Source organism: Rhinolophus hipposideros (genome assembly GCF_964194185.1).
Source record: "Rhinolophus hipposideros genome assembly, chromosome: 4".
Taxonomy (NCBI): domain Eukaryota; kingdom Metazoa; phylum Chordata; class Mammalia; order Chiroptera; family Rhinolophidae; genus Rhinolophus; species Rhinolophus hipposideros.
The window spans coordinates 105,470,117-105,485,671 of record NC_138050.1 but is presented as its reverse complement, the minus strand read 5'-3'; the positions used below and the strand labels follow the sequence as shown (position 1 = coordinate 105,485,671).

The 15,555-nt window shown below is 40.5% G+C and overlaps 1 protein-coding gene across 4 annotated transcripts in view; it reads right to left on the bottom strand.

Moving 5' to 3' along the window:
• Positions 1 to 15,555, bottom strand: part of CSMD1 (CUB and Sushi multiple domains 1) — a 1,600,646-nt gene that overhangs the window by 789,100 nt on the left and 795,991 nt on the right. For all 4 annotated transcript variants that reach the window (XM_081046432.1, XM_081046429.1, XM_081046430.1 and 1 more), the window contains exon 4: positions 10,424 to 10,618. In XM_081046432.1, coding sequence (XP_080902558.1) covers positions 10,424 to 10,618 — 195 coding nt within the window. The remainder of the gene's footprint in view (positions 1 to 10,423; positions 10,619 to 15,555) is intronic.

Here is a 15,555-nt window from a genome sequence, read left to right as displayed (position 1 = left end):
AATGAATCCTGGTGTCACCACCCCATCTTTGTGGCCTTTTATGAGTCCTCAAAACTCACAGAATTGGAGTCTTCGTCTGCACAGTCTAAGGGTCAAGAGTAACCTGAATTGTTTTGGACGGGATAATATAGAATGTATGTCAAGTGTATAATATGACACTTGGCACAGAGATTCACCTAAACGAAATGCTTCCTCACCATATCTCTACTTCCCCATTCCTTCCTCCTTGAGTAAGTCCTAGTTTCCTGAAAAGATTCCATTGGCTGGAAATAGAAAATGAGAAGAGAGTAACTTGTGGCCGACCACCTCCCAGATGTCTTGTGTCGTGCCTCAGCAGCTTCCTGGGGGACTTAGCCTGGGGCCAGAGGACTTTCTCTCTGCAGCCACCCTGGGACCCAACCCTGGTTGCACCCTTCTGCCCAAGGTTGGGACTTCCTGGGAAGACCACTGAGGTGGGGGGTGTAGTGAGAGATCCAGGCCTGGGAGGGAGACAAAGGGACGAAGTTTGGATCAGCTAAACCCAAAGAGAGCCTTTCTGCAGAGGAGGAAAGTTTCAACCGGGAAATAGACCACTGTGTACTTTGTTTTCTCCAAGGCTAATAATTCTGTAAAGATACAGCTTCAGCCAATCATATTTAGCCTTTAAAGAAAAATGTGAGAAAGGCTGTACAGGGCAAACAGCCTCTTTGGGCTTGACCCTCTCTTGAGCTGTTTATGGGTGAAGTGTTTCATTTAGAATCCATGAGGCTACTGATGGTCATGGCCCCCAAGCCCAGAGAAAGCAGTTTGGCTCCGTGCTTGGTGTAACCATTTGCGTCCCCAGGAGATACTGAGACCAGCTGTCACTCTTCCCTCCTGCCATCTTACTGCCTGTATTCTTCTCGTTTCTGGGCACACAGTCTCTAAATGGCCTGTGGGTCTGTCAGATGTCATCACCTGCACGGCACATAGGTGAAGGGCATGTGGACCCAGCCATTCTCGTCCCTCTAGGAGGAAGCCCAGTCACTCACTTCAGCTCCAGACAAGGTCATTCTCGCTGCCCCTGCCTACACTCACAGGGGGCAGCACAGACTCCTCAGAAGACGACGTTTAAATTCAGATACTTGTTTTCCAATTCAAAATGAGGTTCTTTGGAAGGTGTTTATTTTTCTTGTAAATTAGAAGGGAGTGGGAGGGCATGAGAGAGACAGGTGTGGCGGAATGCCCGGGTTCAGACTCCGCCTCTCCCACTCAATACTGCGTGACCTCAGAAAAGTCACTTCACGACTATGCCTGAGTGTCTCCCTCTAAAGGCAGGACCAACGATAATATGCAACTTGTGGGGCCATTGTAGAAATTAAACACATGGATACACGTAAAGCATATAAGCTGTCCCTGAGGCTTGGTAATCGCTATAGGTTTAACTATTATAATGTCTTTTTCTTAAAACGTACAATTTTAGTGTCCACGCTAAAATGTCTACAATTGGCTGACTGATCCCACTGCACTTGCTGTTTATTAAAATACTTTAAACTTGATTGATGACTTTAAGGAAAAGGAATCTGGAAATAATTCACACCGGGGCTCTTGCTAAACTGTCTGTACCGTCCTGCTACCTCTATGCCATGCACCCACATGCCCGTTGTGTGTGTCATTCCTGTCTCACTACTGCAGTCCACGTGGTGAAAATGCAATGACCTACCCTTCAGTAGCTGCTTGTTTTACCCTCCGCTCATTCAATTTCTCTCCTTAAATAAGCCTGGTAATCCCCACCCCCCCCAAAGAATAGCAATAATGCATAATGACCCTTTGTGAAGAGCCACACATATTGGTATCCTGTAAGTTCCATGAGTCGACTCTCAATGGCTGGCCACTTGGCTGCATTCACGGAGTTCTGAAACCGGAAGGAAGTCACCTTCCAGACTGGATGAGGAGTGGAAGGGATGAGAAGTGATTGTTACAGAATTTCACCGGGAAAGGCTCTGTCCTGACCATTTTATCTGGATCATCTCATTTCGCCTTGACAACAGACATATGACGTAGGTACTGTTACACAGAGAGATAAAATCAGCTTGAACAAAGACACGGAGCACACAATTGATGAGCAGGATCTGACACCAGATTTGGCCCTAGGTAACACCTTGGAGCCTGCACACCTGATGCTCCATCACCTGGACTTCATCCCCTGCTTAAAGTGTGAAGGACTTTGCAACGTGCTTAGCACGGGTCCTTTAATTTAATCCTCTAATGCTAGAATAACATCTTTTCAAAATGTTCACTTCATTCATTGATAATACTGTGGAAAGACTGGGTTTGTGGCCTCTGGAGCCAGGCTACTGGGTCCAAGCATCCCCCCTACTGTTTTCTGCTGAGTGACAATCATACTGGAGTGGATATATGCATTCTCGGGTATACCAGATGTCTGAAGGAGGTATCTACTTTGTGTACAGTGACATAAATCTTAATTGCCAGGTCCCAGAACTGAACCTGACTCTTCTCCCAGTACCAGTTTGTTTTAATTTTTACTTTTCAACTACAGATGACATTAGATGTTATTTTATATTAATTTCAGGTGTGCAGTATGGTTGTTGGATATTTACACAATCTTATTTTCATTCGTTCGTACTTCCTGGGGCACGCATGCACTGAGCTGTTTCTTATTCTTTGCTCCCTCCACTAGCTAATCTGCATCCTCTTCAAAGATTTCCAGAATTTTCATTCATTAGGCAATGGTGTCATATCTTCCAAAAGTAAGATAGCACCTCAAATTAGATTTCCTTTGAGAAACCCTTTTGGATTAGCCAAAGCGAGCTATCTCGCTCTTATCTTTTGCCTAAACTAATTTTAAAAATAGCCTTTCCTTTCTGATTCTATTCAGCTCAGAAATTGCCAAATCTACTTTGGCAATTGCTGAGAAGTTAGAGGGAAGACTTCCAATCAGAACATGACATAGTCAGATTTGTATATTTCAGACTCATTTTCTTATCAGTTCTTATCATAAAAGTGCATCTGTATAGTGAACCCTACAGTATAAGTGAAGATGAGACCCACTCCCAGCATGAGGACTCTATGTGGTTAACAGCTGGTGTGGAAGGAAAAAAGAACACACATTCTATTGTTCAGTCTGAGCATGTTCGTGAATTACAATGTGACATGTGGGCATTTCACTCCAAGACACGCTGTTGCTATAAAACACATGCCAGGTGTTAAGTCTAGTATGGGGAAAAATGCAAACTACTTCGTTAATATTTTATGCTGATTATAAGTTGAAATGATCATTTGGGGGCGATGTTGGGTTAATAAATTTATTATTAAAATTAAATCACCCATGTTGTTACACATGGTCCTATTTCATATTTTCTTATTGCCAAATAGTGTTCCATTGTGTATATATATACACCACAACTTCTTTATCCATTCATCTATCAAAGGACATTTTGGTTGTTTCTTGAGATTATAATGCTAAGTGAAATAAGTAAGACAGAAAAGGTAGAGAACCATATGATTTCACTAATATGTGGTATATAAACTGAAAACAACAGAAGAACAAGAAAAACAACTGAAAAAACAAAAACTCATAGACACAGACAATAGTTGAGGGGTTACCAGAGGGTAAGGGGGGGAGCGGGGTTCTAGAGGAGGGTAAACGGGGTTTAATATATGTTGATGGAAGGAGAACTGACTCTGGGTGGTGAACACACAATGTGAGATATAGATGATGTCTAACTAAATTGTACACCTGAAGTCTATGTAACCGTACTAACAATTTTCAACCAAATAAACTTTAATTTAAAGGAAAAATAATAAATTACCTACTTCTTTTTATTTGATCAATGTTGTTATTAGGAAATTCTAATTACAGAGTTGGCTCCCACCTGTGGATCACATTACACTTCTAGGGGGCATCACAGTTCTAAACACTGTGGAACTGACTCTTGTTGGTTAGGCATGTGGCTGCTGAACTCCTGAGCCCCCGCCTGGGTGACGACTGTCACTGTCCCCCCACAACACTGCTCCGCCAACCCCCCTGCTCTGTCACACAGAAGGTGGGTATTCTGGGCTAAAACCTAGGTCATCATGCCTTCTGTTGTCCTTGTGCCCGAGTTTATGAACATAGTATCTTCCCTCAGATAATGTGTCACCTCAGGTTGCTACCTTAGAAACCGTTCTGTTTCTCTTGTCTTTTGATGCTTGCCTGGAAAACTTCTTTTCCAGCTTGGGCCAATATCTTCAGTCACACATTTCAAGGCACACTTGCCTATAGTCTGTCTGTCGGTCTGTCTGTACATATGTATGTATGTATCTACATATATATATATGTATATATATATATATATATATATATATATATATATATATAGAGAGAGAGAGAGAGAGAGAGAGAGAGAGAGAGAGAGAAACTATGCACTTGTATTAGAGTCGGCTAATAGTGCATTAGCGATTAACTATTAATTAATAGTGCATAAATAAGCAGAATAAAAAAGCTTTGGCCCCGAAGTTAAACAGAAGTAATTATAAATAATCTAAAATGGACAGGATATATACTCACAAATGCTTTAAAGACAGTGGCAAAACATCCCCACTGCAATCTTGTTTGTTTGCTCTTTGTGGGTTGATGTTCCTTCTCCACAATAAACGTGCTCTTAAGAAACAAATCATGGCATCATTAGGAGGAACTGAGGCTACGAAAGAGCTGTGTGAACTCTGGGCAGCACAGGGCCTGTGATGCTGGACTCCCAGGGAGGATGGGTAATTACAGGTGTGACTCCGGGCTCTGGGGTGGACACGACGTCCACAGTGACAGGACTGGGGATGTGTTTGACTGCTTTTCTGCTTTTAGGAGCAGCTTTAGACACATTTAGAAGGATTTAATTATGATTATAGAATAAAACATAAATGTTAGCAACTTTGTTATCGCACAAGTTCTAGTACAGCTAAGAGACTACAAAGGAAGAAATGGGTTAGAAGACACACTGGAAAGAGAGAGTAGAGGTGATGGTATTCACATCTTATGACATGGGGAGGAAAGAGACATTGTGACAAAAAAGGGGAAATGGTATAAAGGGAAAGAAACAGGGCAGAAAGGGCCAGTGTATTTTTAAATTTATAATGATAATATATAAAAATCTAAATTAAATTGGGAAAAACAAGACATGGCAAATGGGAGTGACAGAAGTACATTAATACTCAGTGAGATGTCAATTAAAAAATTCAAAACTAAAAAGCAAAAAAGAACACTGTAAACAGATATAAGACAATAATGATAAGAAAACCCTACACAAATGTTAAATGGTATTGAAATGTCTGCAGATAAGTATATGGGAACACTGATGGGATGTTCCAAAAGGAACACAGTAATCCCTTCAGTTTTATTCAGTGTTTTAATCATGTGCTTGTGGTACTTAAATAAACTTTAGTAAAGCAGGATCATACAGTGTCAATTACAGCTGTCTTGTTATAATATCTGCCATAAATGTACAACAATGTGAACACATTTGAAGCTTTACTTCATTACCTTTCCTACAAGAATACCACTGCTGCCCCCATCCACGTCTCAAGGTGACTTGGGGGACAACAGGATCATGCACTTATGGACATCTGCATACTTACAGAGGGACCTGGTATAAAAGTGGTATTCAGATGCCTGCCTATGCCGGTTCATGAGTCATGCACATAATGTGAACACAGGCTAATCTGTGAAGTGCAGAACTTACAAAGAGGAGTCATTTAGTAACAGCTTGTCATTGGAATGTCCAAAGCTATGACTTTGGGGGTGTTGACTCTGCCATAGCTGCTCAGGGCTATTTTCTGAAGTGTACTTTACAAACACAAAGTGTTCCGACACCAGAAGAATGAATGCTTATTGGAAAGTGGGGCTGAAGATGATCTCTGGTGGCAGTGGATGGAATCGTGTTTGCTTACAGCTGGCTCATTTCGAATGGCATGTGCCTACTGCAACTGTCCATTGTCTTTCCAGAGGATACACTCTGAAAAGCATACACCTTTTCCAGGCCAGCCACAGCCCCAGCCCCCAAGCGTCTGCATATTTCTATGGGACACTGTGGTTGATAGAAGATCCCACTGATAGTAAAATGAGATCCACTATCAGAAGGTTAGAGTGGAAACGTTTTCTGAAAGGGCTAAAGGGAAATGATGGGTGAAAAATTTACCCACCTCATGGTGGACTAATGTCAGAAGAGGACCTCGTCCTGGGGATTTCTTTGGATCAGATGGTGGTTTTCCTACAAAGGAGTATTTTGTGAATACGGATCCTAACCTACTTCCTTTTCACCCCTTCCTGTGATGAGATGATAAATTCGGAGACAATGGCCTGCTGTTCATATTTTCCATTCAAAGGGGGTAACTCCTTTTCTGGATTTTGTACTCTGTGGCACTCCAGTATGCTGGGGATCAAAGTAATTTACGGTATTTCCTGGCCCATAACATGAAAGTCTGTGTGATTTAATGATGAAGTAGGGGAAACATAAAGCAAATGAAGAAGGCACTTAAACCCTGGGCTGAGAGCGTCTGTCCTTGAAATCTGTCCAGTACCTTCTTTTCCCTTTTATATTTCTCCTCTGAATACTCACCATACCTGCACATACAGAAACCGTCACTCTTTGCACAGGCTAGCGGGAAGGATGGGAATGAAATACAATAATGAAGAAAAATCAAGGAAGATATCAACATTAAGGTGAAAACTCAAGGGTAAATGAGGAAGACTGAAATATTATACCCCCAGAAGAAGGAAATCTAACTCTCATCCTTGAAAGAAGTCAGTGTGATACTGGTCTCCTGTTTAAGGTAATTGGTTTTAAGTAGAGCTGGCTGACCTCCCATTTGAGCATGTACTGACTGTATTAAATACATGGTTATATCAGTTTTCTTCAAAGAGCACCACGTGACTTGAACAGTGAGCCACACACCTCAGTGTCAGTGCTCCGGGTAATGCCACCACTACAAGGTAAATGCACATTTGTCAACGTTTTCTGTTTTGTATCCCACATATCAGTGAAATCATATGGTTCTCAACTTTTGTGTGTGACTTATTTTGCTTAGCATAACAGGGGGGTGGTAGATGAGGGTAAACAGATCAAATATATGGTGATAGAAGGAGAACTAACTCTGGGTAGTGAACACACAACATATATATAGATAATGTATTACAGAATTGTACACCTGAAACCTATGTAACTTTACTAACCATTGTCACCCCAATAAATTTTTAATTAAAAAAAAATTCAATGCTAGTGAAAAGTCATTGTGAAAGGGGAGTGGTGTTACTGTTCATGAGACTATTCAGAGGAATCCCTAAGCAATTCCTGGAACTAAATACTTAGAATGCTGGAGAAGCAGAAAATATCCTCATTTTAGTTTTGTAAATTATCTAAGCCCATACGGCTGAAATTCCTTTATATCTCTCCTAGACATACCACATCTACACATTTATAAAAATTAGAGCAATTGATTTTTTTCTTTATGATCCAGCTATCCAAATCAATGATACATTGTGTTGTATCTTTCAAATTTGTTTCATAACATAATTATATCTAATTTAATGTCCTTTGAAATGCCACTAGTCCAAGCACTGGAGAAAGCAAAATTGAAGCATAATCTGTAACACAGAAGGGAAAAAATAAATAAAAACATTTATCATGATGAAACCATCTTGATATAGTTGGGATTTAACAAATTGGTGACAGGATAGGAAAGATTATGAGCTAACTGTTACAGAAAGTTTGACTTTATAAGGTTTATCATCGTGGAATTAGTAAAGCTCCATCAATTAAGAAGAAAACTCCTCGGGGAAGGCTGAGCAGATAAGAAGCTTTCATACTTGCCATTAATGTTTGTCTTTACATTTTTAAATCTGTAACTTGTTATTTGAAACTCAGCTTTGCCTATATTTCTACTAAGTTTATGAATGGGGGATTAGGTTCAGCAGTTAGGGGAAATAGCTACAGATTAGGTGAATTTCTCATAGAGAAGAATCAAGGAGAGACTTACAAAGTTTTGATGACTGTAGATTATCTCCTGGGAGGTTATAAACTAGTCGAGGAAATGTTAGCACATTGAGTTAAAATATAAAATAACAACACAATAAATGTTATAAACTAAAGGACCTTTCTGTTTTCCTTAATGAAATTTAAGAAGGGTTTGCAATGGTAAGAAATGACTGAAATTTGGATTTAAGTGTGAATTTGAGAAAGAAGTAAGATTTATGGCTATGAGGGAGGTGACACGGTAAACTTAGGGTAAGTGCATCACAGGATGAAATGAGCACAATTTTGGAATTAGGCACGGAGTGGTGTGTTGGTAAGGAACTCTTTGGGGGGAAAATAATAACAAAATCAAAGCACTTGGAGTGCTTGTGGCTTCGTGATATCACGGTTCCCACCATGGCGCTATCGCGCTGGCAGCTTGTTGTCAGGCCTGCAGAGCATGGATGGCAAGTACAAGCTGCCCCACCAAACGCTGCTGTGCAAGAGGACAGGATGACACCTGTGCTGGGAGCACCAGCAGATGAAATCGGACAATGTAACTGACGGGGTTCGGGAGCGTATTGGTAGCCACATGGACACGTTTCACCCGTGGTGAGTCACTGAGGTGGCCTGCCGGACAGAGGAGCGGTCACTGTGACACAGGTACTGGGGGACAGTGAGGAGGGAGCAGTGTAGGATAAGAGCTGAGACTCTGGAGCTCATTTAACCAACCTGAAGTAGGTCTGAGTGGCAAGTAAAAAAATAAAATAAAATAAACAACTAGAATAGGACAGCGGGAGTGGGAGTGGAGCTAAGCAGCAGTTTGATGGTAAACACTTGTCATTCAGGGTATAATAGAGAGAACAAAGCCAAAGTGATTCCAATGCTTATCCAGAGTTAACGGGAATATCATGGAAACGATGGGAGAGATCAAAAGAGAGGGTACACTTTGGAACCCAGGTGGCAGTGACTTTAGACGGGATCAATTAGTTGAGGGGTTACCACAGAAAGATAAGGGACACGGGACAGATGTCTGGATTTTGAGGACACCACTTTTTGATAGTAGAAAGATGGAAAATAATGAATAGCAACAAAAACAAGAAGAAAGAGACATACTAGACCTCAGCGATGTGCAGGAGAGGTGCGTGCTTCAGGAACAACTGGCATTTGAAGTGGACAATGTCCGTCACAGGGGTTTTCCTCAGCGACAGGAACAGTTTGAACACAATATGTCTGAATTCTGGAATACCTTGAACAAGTCAGGATTCCTAGCTAACCCTCCGATTCCTCGACTAGAAAACGAACCTTTCATAAAATACCTACTAGTGAAGATGAAATGTGAAAAGGTAACGTCTGGCCCAGGATAAGTGACGGATGCCTGCCAGCTAGGCAGGGTGACAAGAGGTCCTTACTAAGGTATTTAACAGGAAGGAGAGCTCAGGAGACAACGTTTAACAGAAAGAAAAAAAAAAAGAAAAACATAGGAAAGCACTCATTGAATAGCAAAGCCTGAAATTAAAATAAAAACCAAAACATACTGATGAAAATAATATGGTGTTCTATAATGACTTATGCTCAGGCTGGGAATTTGCCTCATCACGAGCGTGAATTAAAAGTCAGACATGTGTTTGAGCTTTAATTCCTTTTACACGACCTCTGGAACCTTTTAAAACTTAAAATTGTGTTTCACTATCTGTAAATGACTGTCCATAATTTATTATTTCCGTGGGTTGTTGTGAGAATCAAAGGCTATCATCCAAGTAAAGTGCTCAGCCCTTTGGGAGCATTATATTAAGACCTCAATAAACGTTAGCAATGCTTTTATTTTTGAAAGCAGTATGATGAATTTTTTTCTTAGTAAAGTGGAAAACTAGGAATCAAAGTGCTCCCTTTCCTAGTTATCGGATCAGTAAAATAACATTACAGGAAAGGCTAAACTCGCAGGGTTTCAAGGAAAGTAATTCTAACCTTGTGCCAAATCCGGATGCTGAGAACTTGGAATAGTACATTGCTTTATGAGCACCTTATTTCAAAAGCCTCAGAGTGCTGAAAGAGTCCTTCCAAGGTGTGATTTAATTGTCAAGAAGTGTTTGCCACTTTTAATGAGAAAAAGATCAAAAAGGCACCATCAAACCACGACGACATAAGGTGTGTATTAAATCTTAGAACGCTACCAGGAGAGGTGACGAAGCTATGCAGAAGTCCACAGAGTGTGAGAAATGGAATGAAGGCGAGTTTGGGTAACTGAGGACATCTCTAAGGTTGTAACTGACTTTACAGGGTCCGGCCCTGGCTTCTTAGGTAACACGGAATGTTACTTTTGAGAACAGAAGGAGCCCATCTGGGAAGACCCCGCGCGACGCGTCCTCTGTCCCTTAGGTGGAGACTTACAGTGTCAGCTCCAAAGCCAGGGCCCGAGCCCAGGTGTCCCTTCACAGCCAGGCCCCGTGTGCGGTACGTACCTCGGCAGAGAGGGGCCGGGAAGTCCCAGGACGCCCCGTTCCCTGGGCTGACGATGCAGGTCAGCACGGTGTGCCCTTCCAACACATAGCCAGCGAGGCAGCTATACCGGATTTTGTCCCCGATGTTGAATCTTGTCCCATGGAGGACGCCTTTCAATATTTCCCCAGGATTTCCACATGTGTGGCTCGGTAGGACTGTTGGGAAAGGAAAGAAAGAAATAAAAGTTTAAAACAATTGTCTATGCAGGTCATTGTTTATCACAAAACATGCACTGCTTTTGAGCTATTCAATTAGTAAAGCAGGCAACAAAAGTATTTTCATTTTGCCTAACAATGAAACAAAGAAATACATTCATGTTTTATATCTGTAATTTAGTACTTTTGTAAAGATTATTTTAAAAGGATAAATTAAGGCATTTGGTTAAGAAAGAAAAAGAGTTTGCTTAGAGTCAGAGCTCTAAATGCTGCCTAGCTTATTTTTCTAATTATGAGATTGCACAGGCCTGAGGAGTTAGTGATCAGCTAATGTAGTGGGGTACAGGTTATGTGAAAAAGTGAGATCAGAAATCCAGCAGAAACGTGCATCTCACAGTGATGTTAGCCCCGTAGGAATAAGGATAAATGCGGCCTGAGTATCATCACCAATCAATGTTTAATGGATAAACAGCTGACGCAAATCACAGACCCCATCCATGAATCCATCAGACTTTTAAAAAATTGTACCACTATTTTATCCCAAGCCGTCTGTAAGGGTGTATGCATTTATAGTCTGATTCACAACAAAGTTTTGAGGATCAGTTTTAATAATGTACGTACTGTGTCCACTGGTATCCCAGTAAGATAGCCTTGGTTCTGTTTTCTTCACCTCACATTTTTTTTGCTGATATGATTCTCTGCCTAATTCAACTGCCTTGAAACCTAACTGACACAATGTCATTCCATACTCATAAGACATAGTTTTGAACTTAATTACTGTGTCATTAATTTGAATGGTTAAAGTTAGAGACTGTTAGCTATCATCTCCATCTTTCCGCATTATATTTTGCATGACATCAGTAAGTTAGCGGCTATTGCACGGTATTCAAATAAACTAAGGATTTTGCTGTTTAAAAAAGGAATGATTTCCAAATAATAAAGTATTTCTAAATGAACAAAATTATTTTATGTGTGTATCCATTTTTTCTTTTTTGCATGGGTATGGCATATAGTTTGATATATAGTGCAAGTTTTCTGTTTTCTTTCTTTGTTTATAAAGCGTGAAATTGGTAGAACTTTCCCATTGAAAGGAAGGGGATCTCAGTGATTTCTAAAATAATTTTATGTTGACAATAAATATGTACAAACAAGGCTATGTAGAAAAACTTAGAAAACAAATACTACCGTTTAGAAATTTAATGTAATTGGCATGTTTGTGAAATCAGTGAAAGTGTGTTCAGTTCTAGTTTTTACAACATAATTTCTGAAAACAGTCTGCAAAAACTTAACTGTTTGACAACACAATAGAAAACAGTTAAGTTTCATCTACATTCGTCTTTGTTTTATATATATATATATATATATATATATATATATATATATATATATATATATATATATATATAAAAGCTCTGCTCAATGCCGCATTCACTATTTCTAAGAAAATAAGTCTATTTTTTTAAATGTTGTTTTTAACATTTGCATGTGCTTTGGCATTTAACTGCCTATGATTTCTAAGGTAGAAAAACCTTTCAGTTCTATCTCCGGGAGCATGTGAGTTCAGAACACAGCATAGATTGGGGGTCTTATAACCTGAGATGCGAGGTGGCTGCATTTCTGTCGTGGATAGGGAGAGAAAGAAAGATGAGGTGGGGGGAGAATATGTGGACATATATGCCTTCGGTGTTTTCCTTCCTTGTCCAATAATATTTAGATTTACTAAACCCTTCCCCTTTTAAGGCCTTTTATTATTTTCATTAACTGTTAGTAATACTTCTTCTGAGAAGGTACATAGTGCTATAGAGTGTATCCAGATAAAGGTCCCCAAAGACAGGCATTATCAGTGTTGACCTATCAGATGTCTTAACACCTACGATTGAGAACCACAAGTAATCGCTTCCTAACTGGCAAAGCAGATGAGCCCTTTTGAAAAATGAACGTGGTTGGCCCAACTTTCCTACTCATTTTTTGATGGAAAATAGAAAGAAATCACTTTTTAAAAGGGTCTTTAGCACAGACTGACATACGGAGAGAGTGTCATTACAAAAATACAATAAAATTTGAACTAGCTAACACGTTCCTGGTGCTGGACGGACAAACTCCACACTACGTTATCTGCAGCCCATTTAATACGTTTAAACAGAAGCGAAGGAGAAACAACACGGAGAATTCGACGGTGCTGACATTACCAGAAAGTGTGGAATTGTCCCCACTTCAAACGTTCTGCAGGGAAAAAATGATTCCTGAAAACAAGGGTCTCCCCAAGGAGACCTCTGGGAAAGAACACATCCGTGTCTTACAACTTGAACGTTGTAATTAGGCCCAATGCTCCACGGCCCAACGTAGTATTTGGAAACACCGACAAATGATAAAATTCAGAAAGAAAGTCATTTCTGCCAGTCTGTATCATTGAGCTGGAAAAGCTATCCTAACGGGAAACAATGTAGATGTTAAAAATAGTGATTGCCAAAGAAAAACATTCCTGTACCGACAATTTACATCAAACTGTGGTTGATGACGAAGAAAACGCTTCTCAGGGGCTCTTGCCAGTTCCGTCTGTTGCAGCAATGGGCAAGGGTGACAGCCCTGCCCACCAAAGCCTGTGCAGAAATGAGAGCCGCTATTTCGGGGACCACCTCAGCCTTTCCTTCTTCTGAGACCAGTATCACCATTTCCTTATTTGTGCCTATCTACAGATGTCTGCCTTTACCTCTTGACAGTTATACTAGAATTGGGGAAGTACCTAGCCAGCACTTTGAACAGCCGTATTTTCAATGGATGACAGAATAGGATGGAGAGAACTCCATTTAAGTCTCTTATTTCACCCTCGTTAGCTCTGTTTACTTACTAAAAATGTGTCCACATCAGCATTTATTCCCCATGGCACGGTATGAGGACTGAATGTGACAAAGCAGGTCTCCAAATACCCACGTTCTGTGTCATCAGGCTGGACAGCAACCAACTGCCTCCAGTTCGGACCTTGAACTACTCAAGGCGGCTGCCATCTTTCTCATCTCTGCCTACACAGTGTACAGAATAATTTGAGCCCTCAGCAAGGCCTTGCTACATATATATTTGCTCAATTAAATGAAAAATATAAATATTAATGTAAAATATAGCATACAATCTTCTAGATATATGTACAATAACTAAGATTTATATAGTTTACACTATGGTGGGAACAAGGAACAACAAATAAGTTTTTCAAAAACCAATTGTACAAAATAACATTTTGGAAATAACAAATTATAATTTTAAGTGACATTTTCCCCCCCACATTTGGCTAAAAATATAGATAGACCTCAGAGACTTAAACTTGATTTAAGAATTTTAAAAGCAAAATAAATTAGGAAATGGGAAAAATGATTAAAAACTAACATAAAGTTTAAAGTCACTGGTTGAGAGCAGAAGGATAACTTTATTATTTAGGGAATAAAAAAATTTACTATTAACCAATTTTATTGTAGAAAAAAGATTAGAATTTTAAATGTGAGCAATGTCAACAAGCAAATAGAAATAATTGAGGAAGAATTAAAATACTTCCAGTTACAAACAATAACAAAAATGCAAAAATGCACATTGTACTATAAAAGCATTAGCAATTTCATTAAAAAATTATCGAAATACCCTGAAATGGGAAAAATAGATGAAAATGATTATAGGTCTACGTGAAGATTTAAGTCTCATAAGTAAATATTAGCAACATATGAATATCCAGTGGCTGGGAAAAACTAATTTAAAATAAATAAATTCAACCCAATTGTTATTTCTGCCAATTTCATTTTCACTAATTTGAACCCAATCCCCTGTTGACAGTGAATGTCCCTTTGTGTCTCCCACAGTAATGAGTGCACATTAAGTATTTAGTAAATGTCCACTGCAGTGACGTGAACTCCACTCTGAATTCCCTCTAATCCTTCCTTGAAGTAATTTGCCCTCTTTCCCATAGATGCTTCAAGAAAGCGATTATCCTTTGAGTATGGGGAGTTCTGCACCAGGGCAGACATTAGGTCACGTGAAAGGCTTTCTTGAAAGAATTCTGGGCAGGGTTCCCTCCTTTCCTGGTAGGATTCCATCAGGCCTCACAGAGCCAGGTCTGTGCACACATGGCCGCCGCTCCCCCGGCTCTCAGGGAAAGTGCCTCCAGACACTTGTATTTAGCAAGAGCTCATAGTCCCAGCTCGGTGACTTAAGTAGGCCACCCCATCAACCATCCACCACACAGTTCAGATGGTGAAATGGATGTCTTATCAGATCCCTCTCCAGAAGAAGAGTGGAAACAGCATACGAAAATAACAAGCAGCATTCATATTCATGGCTGCTCCACAGCCCAAGGCGGGCCAGCAGAAGCTGGAATCCCACCAGCGGGGCAGCAGCGCTTCTCACAGCGTGTGTGTGTGTGTGTGTGTGTGTGTGTGTGTGTGTGTGATCAGTGAAGTTTCTTCCGGTGACTCCATTGGGAAAGTGGGTCCCTGAGGGTGCCTGGCAGACATTTGTTTACACTTTGCCTCTTAGGTCTCCCTGCAGCTCAAGGAGATAGAACTTCAAATACCCCCATGGCATAAGGTACCGGGACGTGAACCAACTGCACGAGCATGTGTGTCCACGGGTCTTTGCCCTGCACGCCTTCCCGTGATCTTTGGGGAGGATTAGAAAAATCTGATTATGTAATTTTCAGGAACACTGTGCAAATCAGATTTTCAAATGTTGAAACCTGACATTTATTTTCTGCCCTGACTCTGAATCGTGGCCAGTTGGCGAAACAAGCTGCTGAGACAGCAGTTACGTGACAAAAGCAATGAGAGTTTCTTTGCAGGCAGCAATTACTCAGCGCCTTCCATTCGCAGAGACTGTTCTCCAGGAGGGGACACAGTGAAGGAGAAATTCTGTACTGATGCCAGTGCTTTGCCAAGGAACAGGGCTGCCTGGGAAGAGCT